Source organism: Cyprinus carpio, chromosome A5 (assembly GCF_018340385.1).
Source record: "Cyprinus carpio isolate SPL01 chromosome A5, ASM1834038v1, whole genome shotgun sequence".
NCBI classification, from domain to species: Eukaryota; Metazoa; Chordata; class Actinopteri; order Cypriniformes; family Cyprinidae; genus Cyprinus; species Cyprinus carpio.
Window position 1 is genome coordinate 33,959,018 of NC_056576.1, and position 17,208 is coordinate 33,976,225.

Below are 17,208 nucleotides of genomic sequence, written 5' to 3' on the forward strand. Positions count from 1 at the left end.
AGTCAATACAGAATCTGACAATGAATGTGGCTGAGATAACTGTGCCAGGCTAAACACCATACAAAGTCAATCCCCATCAACAAGCCCTCGGCTGGCCAGTGCGTACGGGGCTTACTTGAGCTGGCACACTGATTGGACATCCTCATTTTGGAGGGGTAAGCAGTCTCAGCCGCTTAACACAGGCAAAAGATGGTTCTAGATTTATACATGTTATTTTTGTTTCACCTGACCATTTTGTGCCATTTCAGTTCTGTGGATTTACTATTAATTTAGTCAGCAAGAAAAAAAAAACGATACTGAATGTGGTAACATTATTTGATTTACACTACCAACATTTATTTTTAATTAATTTTTTGGAAAGTCTCTCATGCTCACCAAGGCTGCATTTGTTTGATAAAAAAACAGTAAAAAAGTGTAATATTGTGAAATATTATTACAATTTAAAATACCTATTTTCTGTTGCAATATATTTTAATATGTAATTTATTCTTGGGATGGCTAAGCTGAATTTTCAGCAGTCATTACTCCAGTCTTCAGTGTCACAATCCAACAGAATTTATTTATTTATTTATTTTGGAAACTGATTTTTATTTTTCAGGATTTATTTTGATAAATAGAATAAATAGAAGTTCAAAAGGACAGCATTTATTTGAAATGGCAATCATTTGTAATATTGTAAATGCATTTTTGCTGAATAAAAGTAAAAAAGGTAAAAAGATGATCGATAGATAGATAGATAGATAGATAGATAGATAGATAGATAGATAGATAGATAGATAGATAGATAGATAGAATATTTTGACTTATTGTTTTGATGCAGTACTGTTATAAAAATAATGTTTTATTTTAAGGCCTATTCCAAACCTTTTCAAGAGTTTAAATCTTAAGCCCTAGATCAACTATTAGACTGTTTTGCTTTTTATATCTATCACTAAATCTATTCATTCTGCATTTGTGTTTATATCCACCTATATGGGATCTGCAGCTCCACTGCGCTTACTACAAGCTATTTGTAGCAACATTTATCACCCTCCTGTCTCAAGTGCGCAATCTCGCTTCTCCTTTCCTCTGCTGTTCTTTCCACCCCTCTCCCTTTCTAGCCTTCCTGCTCCCCTCAAACGCCGAAATTAGTTTAATTGAGGTCTGTCAATCCAGTAAATTCTCCAGTTATCTTGTCAACAGAGGTCAGAATGGCTGAGCGCACCGTTCCTCATGCCTACCCAATGAGTATGGATTACGAGATGTGTTCTCCCCCTCGAATCTATGATCAGAACTTTGCAGAAGGTAAGTAAAATTTGAGTTTTGAAATTAATAGAAATACACCACATTTTAAGGCAAAACATCCTGTGCATTTGTGCATTTCTTGTATTTTTATATTGCTGGCTATCATGCTGTGTCTCAATGACTTTGAAACACTTTTCATCACTTTAGATTTTAGCACAAACAAGTCATTTTGATTGCCATATATGAGGGTCAGTCTATAGGTAATAAATATATCATGTAATGAACATCCATATTGGCACTTGTACTATGACAGTATTCACTTCACAATGAAATGTGACACCTCAGTAACAGCTTATATTTAGAATTCCACACATGACATGACCAAAATAACCTCTTGTCCCCTTCATGACTGATTATGAGCTGATCTTATCAAACACGTTAGCAGCAGCTTTGGAGACACCACACTCTGAAACAGAAGAGTGTAAATATGCCACGTGTGGCATGATTAAAATAGAAACTGTAAGTGGAACCTGAGTCTTGATCTGTAGCTGGCATCATGAATTGTAAATAGACTTGACATGCACATTTCCTGTGTCTTCTAGAAGACATTTCCAAATTCTTAAGGAAAGAGCTTTCTTTTTTGAAGCAACACTATGCAAATTTTGGCGCTCTAGCGGTTAATAAACAGAACTGCACGCATCCCGCGGAAGAACATTTCTAACCGGAGCTACTTCTTCAAGTTTATTTCTATGGCGATTCACGCAAGTATGTGTTAATCCGCAGCGGTGACGACCCGAACAGGCTACAATAGTGCGAAAATAATCACTTATTATAAATGTACCGTAGTGATTTGGGATCAGACAAAAAGGCGGTTTGGTAGATGAATTTATGATGTACTCGTTCATTATATACATTTAGCAAATTTTAAATACAGAAAAAGTTACATAGTGTTGCATAGTGCATATGCAACAGTGCATAAATAGTAGTAAATTTTATTTTTCTGTTAAAAAAAAAAAATGATTTGTCCGCCAGGTCATGTATATCATTCAGCAACATGTAGACAAAAGAAGAAAAAATATATATTTTTTTATTGTATTTATTTATTATTCCTGGATGTATAAAGTAAAAAATGTTAGGTTGATACAACTTTCCTGATATCACAATGAAGAAAATAATAATAAATTTATAATAATATTATTCATTTATTAATACTAATAAATAATCATATTTTATTTACTTTTAATTACTAATAATATTTTATTTATTATTTCTTAGAAAAGTATTTTAATAAAACTGCTTCATTGTTTATTAATTTTTGAAAAGAAAACATATCCACCAAGTAATGTAGTGCAAAAACAAACAAACAAAACATTGCATGATATCATGAGGTCAAAAGTCACATTAAAAATATGAGATACTTTGACATTTTTATGACATGGCAAGGTTAGTTCAGGTTGTGGTACAATTACCCCGAAACTCAAAAAAAAAAAAAAAATAAATAAATAAATAAAAGTTCTAGTTTGTTTAGGGTGAAAGGAAAATATATTTTAAATTTTTACATGATTGTTTTTAGAGTGATTGTTTCTGAGTTCAAAGTCTGACATCAGTTGATATTAACTTACGCTTTTCCGAGCAGGAAGGAGGAAATTCTGATATAACATGATATAATGCAGGATAATCAAAAAAAATGTTTATATTGTGTTGTTTCCACTTTCATTATGGAGAGACAAATGACTTGTCACTGCACACATTGTGAGAGTATGATTAACTGAGATTAGGACATATTTGTTTCCCTTCTCACCCTCTCAGCTTTGAGTCCCAAGGACCTGTTGGCCCCTGTCCTGTACCACGGTTACTACATTCGTCCCCGCATCAACAAGCAGCTTGAGCGGGGCTTCTCTCAGATAGAAAGCGAAGATGATTGGTATCGAGTTTTGTTAGATGTGTGCCAGTTTACACCAGATGAGATCAGTGTGCGAACAGTCGATAACCTGCTGGAGGTGACGGGGCGGCACGCTCAGAGAATGGACCAGCATGGCTTTGTGAGTCGAGAGTTTACCCGCACGTACATCTTACCGATGGGTGTGGATCCGTTGCTGGTGCAGGTGTCTCTCTCACATGACGGGATACTGTGTATCCAGGCACCACGAAAAACTGAGGACCTGGAGCCTAAAATCAACCAGCTCAAGATTAAAGTGGACAAGACGGAAAGCAAAAGCTAATAAAGTGGACTGATATAAGCAGGCCCACATGGAATCCCGCAGAACTCTGTAGAAAAGTCTATGGAGTTGGAATGCTTAGCACATGCTGCTCATTTATTAAATATTTTGGATATTTTGAATATTCTCACTTCTGTTCTCTCACAGTTGGTTAAAATGCATTCCACAGAATTCTACAGAATTCCCAACTTAAATTAGTGCAGAAAAAGTCTACAGATTCCCTCTGGGTCTGTATTATACACTACAGGTCAAACACATTTCCTTATTATTATCAATGTTAAAAAAGTTAACATTTTTAAAAGTGTTCCATTTTTTTGGAACAGTTTAATATTCAAACAGAAAACAGTTATTTTAAATTGTAATAATATTTCACAATTTTACTGTATTTTTGATCAAATAAATGCAGAATTGGTAAGAATAAAATATTCTTGTTAAAGTAAAATATAACATTTAATATAAAATGTTTATGCTTTACATCTGGGAGTAAAAGTGTGCACACTGGAATTTTTTGACGCACATTAAGTTCCCTTGGGATAACCTTACTGGATGTGTGGCCATGTGTGAATTTTTGCTAGAAAAAGTATATTTTGTAATAAACTTTTCCGTATAGCTAGCAAATATTTAAAATGGTCTTGCCTTAGTTTTGTTACTTCCAGTTAATGCAAAAATGAAATTGTTGTCTGCCATTGGTTGGTTATGAAATACTGCCTCTAATTTGTGCCTTTGCTGTGTTACAGTTTCTTCCAAATTTACACAGTTTTAATCAATGATTTTCTAAAAACACATAATATGTCATTTAAAAAGGCTTATAATTTTTTACCTGTTTACATACACATATGCAGATATTAAAATACAGCTGTTGTACAATGCTACACAGACAATCCGCTGTAAACGAAGAGAGTTCTCAGTGTAAACACAGGGAAATGGATGTCTTACCAAACCACTATCATTCTGTTCATGAATGAATGACTGCAGAGATATACAACATTAAAGAGATTGTCAAACATTCACGACCTCAAGGTCAGTCTCAACGATAGGGGCGTTGCAGTTTGAGGTACAAAGGTAGCTTTCTGTAAGAGCTACACCTGCAGGACTCCAGTTACAGAGAAACAAGGAAATGGAAAATGAGCAACTGAACAACTCTAGGCTAACTGTGCACTGACGACGATCTCTGCCATGGGGAGCAGTGTAACCAAAACAATGAATAAGTGAGTAGCCAAACATTTGAATGTTTGAATTCTTTTAAACTTACTGGGCATGGTTTACAGTGTTTATCTATTCAAATGCGACGGGGTGACATGAGCTTGTTCTATAACAGTAGGATCTTGATGGGGAGGAAAGTGCCTTAAACTAGATTCATTTGTGTTAGTAGATGCTGTTCTGTTTAATATTTAACATAAACGTGACCTTTTAAGTAGGCCTTGCTTTGAGAAACAATGATCTTGTTCGCATTTGATAGTTTAAATAATTAACAATGCTGTTCAGTTTGTTAAAGGCAAGAAAAACCAAACCAGATACAAGAAGGTGTTCATAAGGTGTTGCATTGTTCAGAAAAGAGAAAAATCAATTGTATTAGCATTTAACAGGACAAAAGAGTAGGAAGTTGGAGATACTTCCTCTTAACCCTTTATAAAAAGAAGTAGACTTTACTTTTAATAAGAGTGCATATTACTTTGAAAGTATGTATTTAAGTGCATACTGAATGTCATGTTTTCAGATGCTTAATTGCATGCTATTTATAATTAATTGAACATGTATTATAGTTTAGGTTCATATTAAATGCTATCAGTTGAACTTAAAAATGTTTTTTGACCCGTGCATCTTTATATGTAATTTCATAATTACGTCATTTGTCTTTGAAATATCATTAAAGTCTGCCGAATATACTGACAAACATTTATGGTAAACTAAAATGTATTTAAATATACAGTATATATTATTACACATTTGAAATGATGAAGTTGCAGTTTAGTAACTTTAAATGTAAAATCGAATAACACACTACAGATAAAATAATCAAGTATGCTACATGCACTTTGCATGTAAGTCAAATCAAAATAAGTGTACTTAAAGCATGACAAGATTATTAAAAAAACTTTTAAATTGACATTATTACAAAAGTTCCCTTTTTAAAAGTGTACTTAGGTGTGTCATGAAAGTGTACTCTCTTTAAATACATTTTATTTAAAATATATACTTTTAAGATTTGAAGTGCACTATAAGTGTACATTCAATACAGTTAAGTGCAGTTCTTTTTCACAAAGGATAAGTCTATCAGTGATCAACTTCATTTAGGGAACTTCACTACAGAACAAATAAAGTACATTTATATTTAAATTGTATGTTTGTTTGCTTTGTTTTTTCTTAGATGGGGAATAAATCCAAGAAAACTTTCACAAAAAAGGTCAAAAAGAACAGGTAACATAACAAAATAGTACAAAAAAGCTCAGCTCCGTTTATGAGATAATAAATTAAAAGGATATTTTGATTATCAGAACAATGTTTATTACTTAATTATCCAGTTGTTGTAATATTGGTTGCTATTCAACAACGTACATCTTTACAGCAGGTCCACCTGTGGTTCCTTCCCATCAGGTGTGTTGTTTTAACAGGTCACTAATAAACCTTTATGTAAATATATGTAAATGTTTTTATGACAACTTTTTTTTCCAAGCAGGCCCGTGTTGATGCTCATGTGTATGACCTTGTGTCGGCTGAACCACAGTATGCCCAGGTGAATAAAAAGCGGAAGCAGAATGAAGACGGTTTACACTACGCAGAGATTCAAGTCCTACAGTCGGAAAATACAGTCAGCAGAGGAAAACTGAAACAGACTCCAAACTACGACAACACAGAGTATGCAACCATAGATTTTACAACCACTGTGAATACACAGACGTCAGCTGAACCTGCAGATCTATTCATCCCACCTGGAGAACTACAGAGACCCAACACAAGGTTTTCCCACAAGAAGAACATCCACTCAAAGCGGGCAGTTATGGCATGAACAAACAAAAACACGTGTTTTCTTTATATTTTTATATATTCAGTCCTGCTTTATTACTATTGTGCCCTTGAACAAGGCATTAATGTGTGCAATTCGTACTCTGTACTTCACGTTTTATAAAAAGCAAGAGCCATAAAGAGGTTGTTTATTTAAAATGTATCAAAATGTATTTTTAACATTGATTATACATTTACTGCCAATTGGTTTATTAATAGACAGTTATTCCATTAGTAGTCGAGTCTGCCTGCTTTACTGTAGTCTTGCGTAGCCAGGTTTTCCAGCTAAACTCTGGTCTAGTTTGTGGTTTATGCTGACTACAGCTTGCCCACTTTGACTGGAAGGGGTTGTACAGTAGTTATGTCTTGTTCCAGGCAAAAATTCTTTTCTTTTATACATCATGGTCAAATGAAATCAAAATATGTTTGTGACTCAGGTATAGAGTTTCAGTAAGCTGTTGCCATCTTAGAAATGACATCATGTCGGGGTTTATCAGTCTGTTCCGACTTCCAAGTTGGAAGTCCAACTTCCAGCGAAGGTCCAGTGGTTATTTTGATTGTCTTGAGAGCCAAAATGTCGCAAATGCACCATTAAGGTGTCTACCAACTTATTGCAGACTATTGGACCATGCTTATGAATGACATTCCAATTGTACACATTACATCATTGATTATATTTGTTCTCTATAGTATTTGAACATGCCCTTCAGTCAGGCTATATATAGGGTTTTATTGCAGTGTCTAAGAAAACAACACTGTTTCACACACTCAGATGGTATACAGGGCTGCTCAGATTGTAGTTCCAGTATCTAGAAGAAAATTATATTTCCATGGCTTGCCTGTGTTATTTCTTATGGTCAGTTAGGGTAGGACTATATGTAATCTATGTTGTGAAAAGAAGAAGAAGAAGAAGCAGAATGGGCTTTGAAAGGCATTCTGTCTCATTAAATAGCAATGTTTGCCCTCTGCTGGTCAGAATAACAGAACACTGATTTTAAGTATCAGAAAAAACTGTGAGGAAAAAACTAACTTTTTGACTGCAAAAAGCCATACTCTTCACTCACTCTTGTCACACGGTCTACTAGCTACTAATAAAGAATGACTTAGCGTGCTAAATTTAACAATGTTTCATAATTAGCTCATCATAATTTTTGCGTTTTTTTAACGGGGAAGGCCCTATAATAGTTTATTTAAAAACTATAAATGATTAATAAATATATTGCAAACAGATTTTCATTCTCTGTTATTTTTCAATGAAACTTCTTTTAGAAATTAAATTGTGACTTTGTTATTTCTTAACAACAAAAATTTTAGCAATTATTCTGACTAATATGGCACTGTGAGAATCAGTCAAAATTGTACAGAATTGTAGGTTCGGCGTAATTAAATATGTTTTTCAAATAAAAATCAAAGCGTTTGCATTAAAACAGTCCTGAGCTCGTGCAGTTCCCAATGGCAACGCGCATGACGGAAGTCGTCACTGCCAGTCAGTAGCAAATATTCCGACGTTTGGGAATTCTGTTTGCGATGCATGTGTTAATTTTATGATATTGTTAATTACGTAGCTGCCGTAATAATAGTGTGCAGTCAGTTTGCACTGGGAATCTGTCCAGCAGGCTGAATATGTTTCTGAAGGGTCGCCGGAAATGACTTTTACTGGCTTAAAGAAATCACATCCGACCTGTGCATCATGAGGATGGCTCGGCGAGTGTTAGTGATATAACAGCACACCGGAGAGTTTTTATTTTTATTTTAGCGGGGACTAAAAGTTGTAAACGTGAACGCGATATAGGTACTGCTTTATGAGACATGTCTGACTTGCTCTGGAGTTAATTGTGTTCGTTTCGGGGGCCTTCGAAAGCCTGACATTCACGAGGAGCCTGTGCATTGAGTGCATCAGTATGAATAAGACTTATACGTAAAATACAGTCGTGAAGTAATTATGAATAATTTCTTTAATGAATTATATGTGAAACGTGGTCAAATGATGTGTTTTAATTAGTGTGATGATACTTCCAACGAAACCTGCTCAGTTTCATTCATGCTATTATTCCTTATGTGTTTTAATACATCACAATGTATGTGTATAAAGGGAAATGCATAAGGTAGTGTAAACAGTTAAGTACAATTTTGGACATTGTACCGTGGTACTATTGCAAGTTTCTTGGAATTGTATGTATGTAAATACCATGGTATATAAATATAATTTTTCAGTACCATGTTACAAAGTAATTTCAACACAATATTACCATTTCTTGTATTGGAGTGTCATGTAAATATCATGGTATATAAATATGCTAATTCAGTGCCATGGTGTTACTGTCTGAGACCTTACATTTTGTAAATGCCATGCTTATATATATACAATACCAGTCTTATATGGTAAGACCAAAGCATAGACACATCTAATTCATGTTATGATTTAATCGGTTACGTATCTGATGTATTCTGTCCCATCAGTCCCTTTAAAAGATGTTGTCCAATCCTCCGGCTGAGCAGAAAGGGACAGAGCAGGTGCCTGCGTCTGCGGCTGGTCCATGCCATCGTGCTGCTCAGTCTTTGCTGTATCAGGAGCAGCTGGTTGTAGGATGCAGAGAAACCAGCAGGGAGGAGATTGAATCTGGGGACAGAACACGATCCTCAGACTTTGGGAAAGGCGTGAAGGAAGTTCATCTGGAGAATGAAGGAGCTCTGAGACAGATGACATTTGATCTAAAAAGTAGTAAGTTTGGAGTCAGTCCTAATTTGACTCGTGTGTGCAAGCAAGGTAATGCTGAATGTGTGTGATCAAATCTGCAATGTTCACCCCAAGTTTGGTTTTACAAAAGCAAATCATAATTCCCCTTGCTACCTGTTCATATTTTGTTTTTAAATTCTATAAAAACTAAAATGTGCAACAGTTAATTTCCTTATTATGCTATATATCACATTATCATAAACCACCTCTTAGTGTGTGTTTTATTTTATACACAAATTAAAACATTAGAATAATAAATATATTTTTTAATGTTTTAGAAGTCTCTTAAGCTCAAAATGCTGTATTTATTTAAAATACAGTAAAAACAGTAATAGTAAAATAAGTCTATTTTTATGAATTTTTAAGTGTATTTTATTCCAGTGATGGCAAAACTGAATTTTCAGCAGCCATTACTTCAGTCTCCACTGTCACTTGATCCTTCAGTGAATCATTCTAATATGCTAATTTGGTGCCAAAGAAACATTTATTATTCTTAATTTTTAGAATGTTGATAATAGTTGTGCTGTGCTTCTGTGGACACTGTGATACTTTTTTTCTTCAGGATTAGTTGAATAAGAAAGTCAAGTAAATGAACAGAAAGTTAAAAAGAACAATATTTATTTGAAATGAAAATCTTTTGTAAATGTGTTTACTGTCACTTTGATCAATTTAATAAATCTAACCTGAGCCCAAACTTTTGAATGGTGAAATATAGCAAATATTTAGGCAATATGCCATGATGATTGTTCTTGAATAGTTAAATAGATGCCACACCTTTTTTGTTAGACATTGCTTAGATTAATTGAAAACTAATGTTGCAAAATAATAGTACAATAATGAAATAAAATACAGACTATAACATAATATACATGCATGTATATAAATAATAATACAAAATAAAATGACAACACAGAAGGGTTTTTCAGGTCTTCCATAATTTGCTGCACATTCATTTAGCTTTATTTTATCAAATCTCTACGATTTATGAATATGTCCTCTGGGTTTTTTTTTTTTTTTTTTTTTTGGTCTGCACAGGAGTAGCTTCAGAAGTGTGTGCGCAATTTCCGAAAAGGAACATAATAATAATAATAATAATAATAATTCCTTACATTTATATAGTGCTTTTCTGGGCACTCAAAGTGCTTTACATAGAAAGGGGGAATCTCCTCAACCACCACCAGATGTATATTGTAAAATAATTGGTCCGAAATGGAATCATAACAGTCTTTTGGTATCGAGTCAGGATGTTACAAAGCACAGCTTTTAATCAATATCTCCTTTGCAGAGGCCAAGTGTAGGGATCCACGATGGACATCTGCCACCTTCAATTCTTCTTCTCCAGCTGGACCATCAGGAGAGCAGCTTGGAACTCTGGAAAGATTTCTTGTGTCCCATCAAACTGAGATGAAGCGTCTGCTAACTGATACCTTCGGATCCCTGACCCAGCGTCTTGAGGCAATGGAGAGGAGGATGGACCAACTGTGTTCACAAAGCAGTGCACATACCCACAGTTTAGCTCAGCTGCACAGTAAAGTTGGCCAGCTGGGAAGAGACTTGTCCTTTGGCTGTCCAAATACTCCAAGCGTTTCATCAGTTTGCAGTTATGGTAAATGTTCATGTTAGCATTATAAACACAGTCAGTTCATTTAATTATTATATAACTTGAAGTTAATTTCATATGATCTGAAAGATCCCAATCCAAATGCTGTGATGAGCAGAGTTTTCTTTCCTGTGTTGATATATTTCCCATTGTAACATGAAGTTGCAGTGAAAAAAAAAGATAATATAATTTATAATTTTAATAACTAATATCATGTAGTTTATGTTAAAGCCACAAACCGTGTTTTCCTGTTATTGCTTGTCATGGACTGGTGGTATTTGGAAGAGAGGACGTTCTTGTTCTATATTTGGTCTGTTTTTCTGGAAGAGAAATTAATCCAGGTGTTTGTTAAAAGATTATTTAGTCAACTTTTAGGAGTACACTAAACTGTGGGTGACCTTTGGGGGATTGTTAGACTAAATATTAGATTTTTATAGAATACAGTATGAAAGAACGTCATTCCAAACCTGTATGAGTTGCTTTATTTTGTTAAACATAAAATAAGATATTTTAAAGATTGCTGATAATCAAACAGTTGGTGGTTCCCATTGACTTCCATATTAGGAAAATAAATACTTAGATATACATAGATTAAATACATAGATTCAATTTTGATTTAAATTTGATTTATTATTTTGTGCTTGCAGGAGTGGATGTAGACCTGCCAAAAGACTACAACGGAATCATCTCAAATATCTCCTCTCCCGAATCAAAGAAGAAGGACCCTGTGTGTTCTTGGGCAATGTCAACACCTTCCCAATCCAGCCAAAGTCCCACCCAAAACCCTGAGGACCGGAGCTGTCAGGATCCGAGTGGAGATTGTAGCAGCTCCAGTTCATCATGTGGAATTCTAAAAACGTGCCCTTCGGGACAAACTGACAATTGTTTGCAGGGTAACTACTCACCCGTTTCAGATTTTGAAGACCTGGAGATGGAACTGGAAATTGAGAAGGACAGAGTTGCTTTAAACTTATTGGTCGATTCTGTGCTCAGCAGCTCAGATGACAATGACTGCTGGGGACTTCCTTGTAATCAGGAAGTACTGACCTCTGATAGTGTGGGGAATAATAAATCTGTTCAGGAAGGAGAAGGTACCTTGAATAATCAGTGTTTACCTGTTCCTGAAAACCCTCGGGTGCCTTCCATTCAGTTTCTCGAAACTTTAGCTCCTAGTGGCTTAAAGCCAAACACAAATACAGATCATCTTTGTTCATTTTCAAAAGCAATGAAGCTCTCTGGGAAACCAGTGGCATTGACAGATTCCTCTAAAGACGAGTGTGACAAAAACGAGCAGCAGTCCTTTTGTCAAATTGGCTTTCCTTTCTCCACTAAGCCACTAGGAGCACAACCCAACCCTGATAAACCCAAGGGTTGTTCAGTTCAGACTTCTAATAAGAAAGAAGAAGCAATCTTGGACAAGATCAAAACAAATGGTTTTTTTCACTCTACTATTACTTCACTAAATAATAGTACTTCAGTCTTGGATCACATCCCACCGTCAAGGTACATAGATGGACTGACAGGGACAACTGCTGGAGATTCTGACGAGAGCACAGAGATAGGTAATCAGGGACAAAGCGTTGATTGTCAGTACTCAAATGTATCATACTCAAAGGATAGCACAATAAAACTCCCTTTTCAAGGGTCATCAATCCTGCCATACTGTGGACTTGCTTTATCAAACCAATTAGTAAAAGGTGTAGGTGACCAAAAATCAATGACATTTCATCAAGCACACTCCACTTCCCATCTCTCGGCCCCAAGAAATGGTTCCTCCAAATCATTTTTAGACAGTGATACTAACAAACTGTTGAATCAGCTCTCGGATACTGCCTATCGCTTGGTGTCCAGAAGCTGTTCTTCAAGCGACTTGGAAATATGGACTGGTTGCAGCAGAACTGGATCCCAACTCAAACACTGTGGCGGAAAGAAACATCACTTTCCTGCATCTCCCGCTCTTAAAGAAGGACAAAGAAAGGGCTTCTCTGACTTTGAGCAGGCAGGAGGGATATCCAAACATTGGCAGCCAATTCTTGAGGACTTGATACTTCCTGTCTCTTCTCGATTGACTGGTACACAAGCTTGTCCTTCAGATGCTTTACCTATCAACCTGGATAAAGACTCTGTGTGTTGTCCTAGCTTATCTCAACTTTATCGCCCCACCACTCCGCCTTTGTCTACTTTAAGCAAAGGGAGCTTCTCTAGGGCAGGTGTTAGTACCGTTCTGGCTTTATCTTCTCCAGCTTCCTTCAGACTGTGGTTTCGTCACAGGCGGATCAGCTTTCCTATTATGCAGTTGACACGTCCTAGTATCCATACGGTTGTGAGTCGGATTTTGGGAAGGTGCAAGTGTCATCCTTTTCGACCACTGGTTGACTTCACAGCTCCACCAGGCCTAGACAACGATCACCAGTGAGTTGTAGCTGTTGAAATTGCATGTTTTGATTGCAAGGGAATTTGATTTACATAATCAGAGGTGAATGCCAGTTTTTACCTGCATGCAGCTTGCACTTACAATTCAACCCATTTTGATCTGTTTTCATTGATAGCTATATACGCCGATCCAATCAAGAAGTTACACCCAGCAAGAAAAAAAGAGCTTCAGCACGGTGGGCATCATATCCCCCTGCATCTTTCGCAATTTAGCCGATCTATTCATTGAAAAAAAAAATGCAATCAGTCTTTGCTAACCAGTTATGGTTCAGTGTGTAGGTGAAGTGCATCATTTTAGCGCAACTAGCAACACAAAATCGAATTGCTGAAAATCATTCCAAACCTATGGAAGTCAACAGTGGCCAGGCGTCTTTACTATGTTTCGTTTTTTTTTTCATGGGTTTCATGTGTTTGGAATGCAAACATCACTGGAAAAGACGTTATTCATATTGCAGCATTGCATCGTAAAATGTAAACAAAATCTAGTTTTTCCATTCAGTTTCGTGCTGCTAGTGGTGCAGAAATTACTCCCCTTAAAGTGATCTACATAAAAAATAGGAATGTAGCAATAAAATCAATGTCTTTTCAGACATTCTGTCATGATTGTTGTCAGATTTGAAGCATGAAGCCAATCCAATTTTACAAACCACCGATATCTGCACTTCTAAGCTGATCATTTAATCATGTAGATGTTGACTGATGTTATATTAGCAATCACCTGGTATTCTCTAAAATACTTGCTTCTTTCACTGCGTGTAGGAAAGCCACCTCATCTTCATCAGTGTGTCATCTTTCAAAAATTAGTTTCACATCAGAAAGGAGTCTGGATCACTCTTCTCGGCACAGCATCAGCCCCAAGTCTGTGCGATTGGATGAATCCGCCAATGAATCTGTGTCTAGTTTTGCTATTGCCAGTGCGAATGTCAAATACCCTGGTTTACACAGTCGGGCGGCGTCAACAGAAATGAACCAGGTATTATAGATCCTCTCTTGTAGCATTTGAACAAACAGTGAAAGAAGGAAGAATGAAAGCTGGAAATGAAAATATCTGGATTTTTTTAAGACATGAAAGATTTCACATTCCAGTTTCCTCAAGGCTGGACATTCATCTTTCTTGTAGGTTGAACTCTACGACACTAATGCTGAAGCTCAAAGAGGTCAACGCTCCAAAAGGGTCTCCCAAATTCGTATTCGTAAGACGGTTCCCAAACCAGATAACAACCTTACTCCAATGGGACTCCCCAAACCAAAGAGGTCTGCTTTAGTCTTTTCAATAAATGTTGATGTGGAATCTGATTAGAACTGGCTGATATGTAAATATTAGACTATTTGCTTGAATTCTAGTATATTTTTCAGAATTTCTTTTATTTTTATTATTCAGAGGAACCATCATTTGTCACAACAGAAGAAGCGAATGCAAAACTGGTCTTTAGGAAACTTAATGGCTAAATGAAAAGTGCTTGTGATGCTTACAACATTGGTTAAAACATATCATAAATATTTGTTTCGTGTCCCACAGCTGAAGAAAAAAGAATTCAGTTTGGAGGAGATTTATACCAACAAGAATTACAAGTCTCCGACCCCTAACAGGTTTGTTTTTGCAACTCTTTGTGTTATTCTGGAAGTCATTTTCTGATTCTGATTTTCACTTATGCAGAAGCCTGGAGACGATATTCGAAGAACCAAAAGAGAAGAATGGCTCTTTGGTATGTATTGGTCATCAGAAACGAAAGCGAGTTCTAGACTTCCCAGATTTCACACTGCCTCGGAAGCGCAAGGCTAAAACTAACCTGGCTCCACTGCGTGTGAAAGGACCACGAGGACGGGCTCGTAGAGGTAGACAGGACGACGCTGACCTTGATGTACTGCTAATCGAGAAGCTCACAGAACTGGAAGACTACTTCTCTCGCCATGGACTGGAGGTTTAAGCTCAGTTTTTCACAAATCTTTATAACAGTTGATCAGTTACCAAAAATGTTGGTTTTAATCTTTTTTGCCTGAACAAGGAAAGAATTTGAGCTTGTTCAGGGATCGTTGTTTAAAGAGCGTTTAGCAATAGAGGGAAAGAACACTTTCTTGTAGCATTTACAGTTGAGACTTAAAGTGTGTGGAGTGGACTGACCCAAAAGACATTTGCGCAGTGAGTGTGTGTGTGTGTGTGTGTGTGTGCGTGCGTGTGTGTGTGTGTGTGTGTGTGTGTGTGTGTGTGTAGTATAAGCACATTATAGTAAACCTTTACCTGAGCACTTTCTGTATCCTCACAATGTGACCTAGTTGTGTTTCTCTTGCATTTGCAACATGTTGCTTACCAACACGTTCCTAAATCATTTTCTGGCAAAAAAAAGAGATATAATGATAGATTGTTTGGTTTAAGCCCTTCAAGGTCTCTTAAAAACAAGGAGATGTTCATCCTTGACTACTAATGACTTTGCTTTCTAAATGAAAATGCGGAGGGATTTGCTGCCAAATACAAGAAAACTAGTTTAAGTTTTTACTTTCTTTTGAAATTGATATTTTAAGGTACAGTGCAGTGTTTCTTCACTATGTTCTTGCAAGATGTTCTAAAATTCTTAATGCGTTTCACCATAGAAATATGACTTGACTTTGTGTTTCTGCATTTGTTGTTCTTGCAGGGCTGTCTTGAATTAGCTAGTTTTGAAATGGGCTTTCCCTTAACCTCACCTTGTGAGTTTGAAAATCACTCGGAGTAAAATTAATCATTTATCCAGCCTTCACGTCATTCCAAACCTGTATGACTTTTTTCTTCGGAATGCAAAAAGAAAAAAATGTCCAAACGTAATCGAACCCAATGACTCCATTATTTGGACAAAAACAGTTGCAGCATACTTCAAAATATCTTCTTTTTAATGACAGAAATGCAGTTTTAAGAAAACTGTCCCCTAAGGTTTTTTTTGATTTATGTAGCCAAGAGAACATTCTGACACCTTGAAAACAGGATAGACAAGCCACTGGGATGTATTTGAGAAATATGTGAAAAAAAAACACTGTTCTCTTAATGTTAGCTGTGGAATTACTTTTATTCGAGATATGCTGAGATATGAAATACATGTCTGCCGTGAATCTATGGTTCTTAATATCTGGTTGACATTAGTGAAGCGTTTGGTGAGATCCACCTTCCATATTTCTAATCTGACATTTACTGAGTGTTAAATGCAGCTAATTAAGAGCTGGCCTGATTAGACTTATTTTTAGTTTTAGTTTTATCATTCCATGGTGTGATATACCACCACAACTTTATCATATTTATCAACTTTAACATTTTTGTTTTGATATGGTGTGTTGTCTTTTTTTCTTTTTTTAATGGAAAGCTTTTACAATCAATTGTAGTTAACCTTGGACTCATTACGTATAGCTTTGAAAGTCAATTATCTGCACTTGACCCCCAAATAATCTGAGCATCTCTGTGCCAGTATGTGATAGAAATGTGCTTACAATGCAACCTATAGACATGTATTGTCTCTTTTGATCACTTTGAACTGTTAGATTTCAGATGTTACAGAAACTGCTGCTGTTGTGCTTCTCTTTGAGCTCACCAACAGATCAACACTAAGTATTGCTTGAGTGCTGTCAATCAATATGATTTTATATATATTTTATGAATAAAAATAGTGTTAACTACAAGTCAGTGTCATGCTTGGATGGTTTACTCAAATCACAATAATTAATCTTTTTTTTTTAAAAGATGAATACTAAAAATGAGAATATTAATATAAAATAAATAAATTAAAATAAAAAAACTTATTTTAACTTTGAATCAACCAAATTTTCTTTATAATCTTTCTTTGTCATTTTGATGTTTCTAAAACTGTTAAACAACAGAAACTAAAACACAACAATACCTTTTTTCTTGTTTATTGTTTCTGGGTTAATTTGTTTTGTTTAATATATTTTTGCATATGTTAATGTGACCATACCATGAGTTTTGGATATTTAATATGGTGCCTAGTGCTACTTACCTAGTAATCTGGATT

At 35.7% G+C, this 17,208-nt stretch overlaps 2 protein-coding genes across 10 annotated transcripts; both read left to right on the forward strand.

Moving 5' to 3' along the window:
- The first annotated feature begins 16 nt into the window (after positions 1-16).
- Positions 17-3,565, forward strand: LOC109089915 (heat shock protein beta-2-like). 2 transcript variants are annotated; one of them, XM_019103822.2, is made up of 3 exons: positions 17-155; positions 1,101-1,284; positions 3,034-3,565. In XM_019103822.2, the coding sequence occupies exons 2-3, from the start codon at positions 1,191-1,193 to the stop codon at positions 3,444-3,446; spliced, it is 507 nt and encodes a 168-aa protein (XP_018959367.1). In that variant the 5' UTR covers positions 17-155; positions 1,101-1,190; the 3' UTR covers positions 3,447-3,565. The 2 variants fall into 2 exon arrangements, with proteins under 2 accessions (XP_018959367.1, XP_042612948.1); XM_042757014.1 differs by lacking the exons at positions 17-155; positions 1,101-1,284 and adding an exon at positions 1,555-1,989.
- A 4,277-nt stretch (positions 3,566-7,842) lies between these two features.
- On the forward strand, positions 7,843-16,858 carry LOC109088145. 8 transcript variants are annotated; one of them, XM_042757013.1, is made up of 10 exons: positions 7,843-8,382; positions 8,907-9,168; positions 10,469-10,789; positions 11,431-13,195; positions 13,333-13,392; positions 13,976-14,189; positions 14,337-14,470; positions 14,735-14,806; positions 14,874-14,922; positions 15,029-16,858. In XM_042757013.1, the coding sequence occupies exons 2-10, from the start codon at positions 8,919-8,921 to the stop codon at positions 15,086-15,088; spliced, it is 2,925 nt and encodes a 974-aa protein (XP_042612947.1). In that variant the 5' UTR covers positions 7,843-8,382; positions 8,907-8,918; the 3' UTR covers positions 15,089-16,858. The 8 variants fall into 8 exon arrangements, with proteins under 8 accessions (XP_042612947.1, XP_018957850.2, XP_042612946.1 ...); XM_042757012.1 differs by having other exon boundaries at positions 7,847-8,382; positions 11,431-12,043; positions 12,104-13,195; positions 14,874-16,858; XM_042757010.1 differs by having other exon boundaries at positions 7,848-8,345; positions 14,874-16,858.
- The last annotated feature ends 350 nt before the right edge of the window (positions 16,859-17,208 follow it).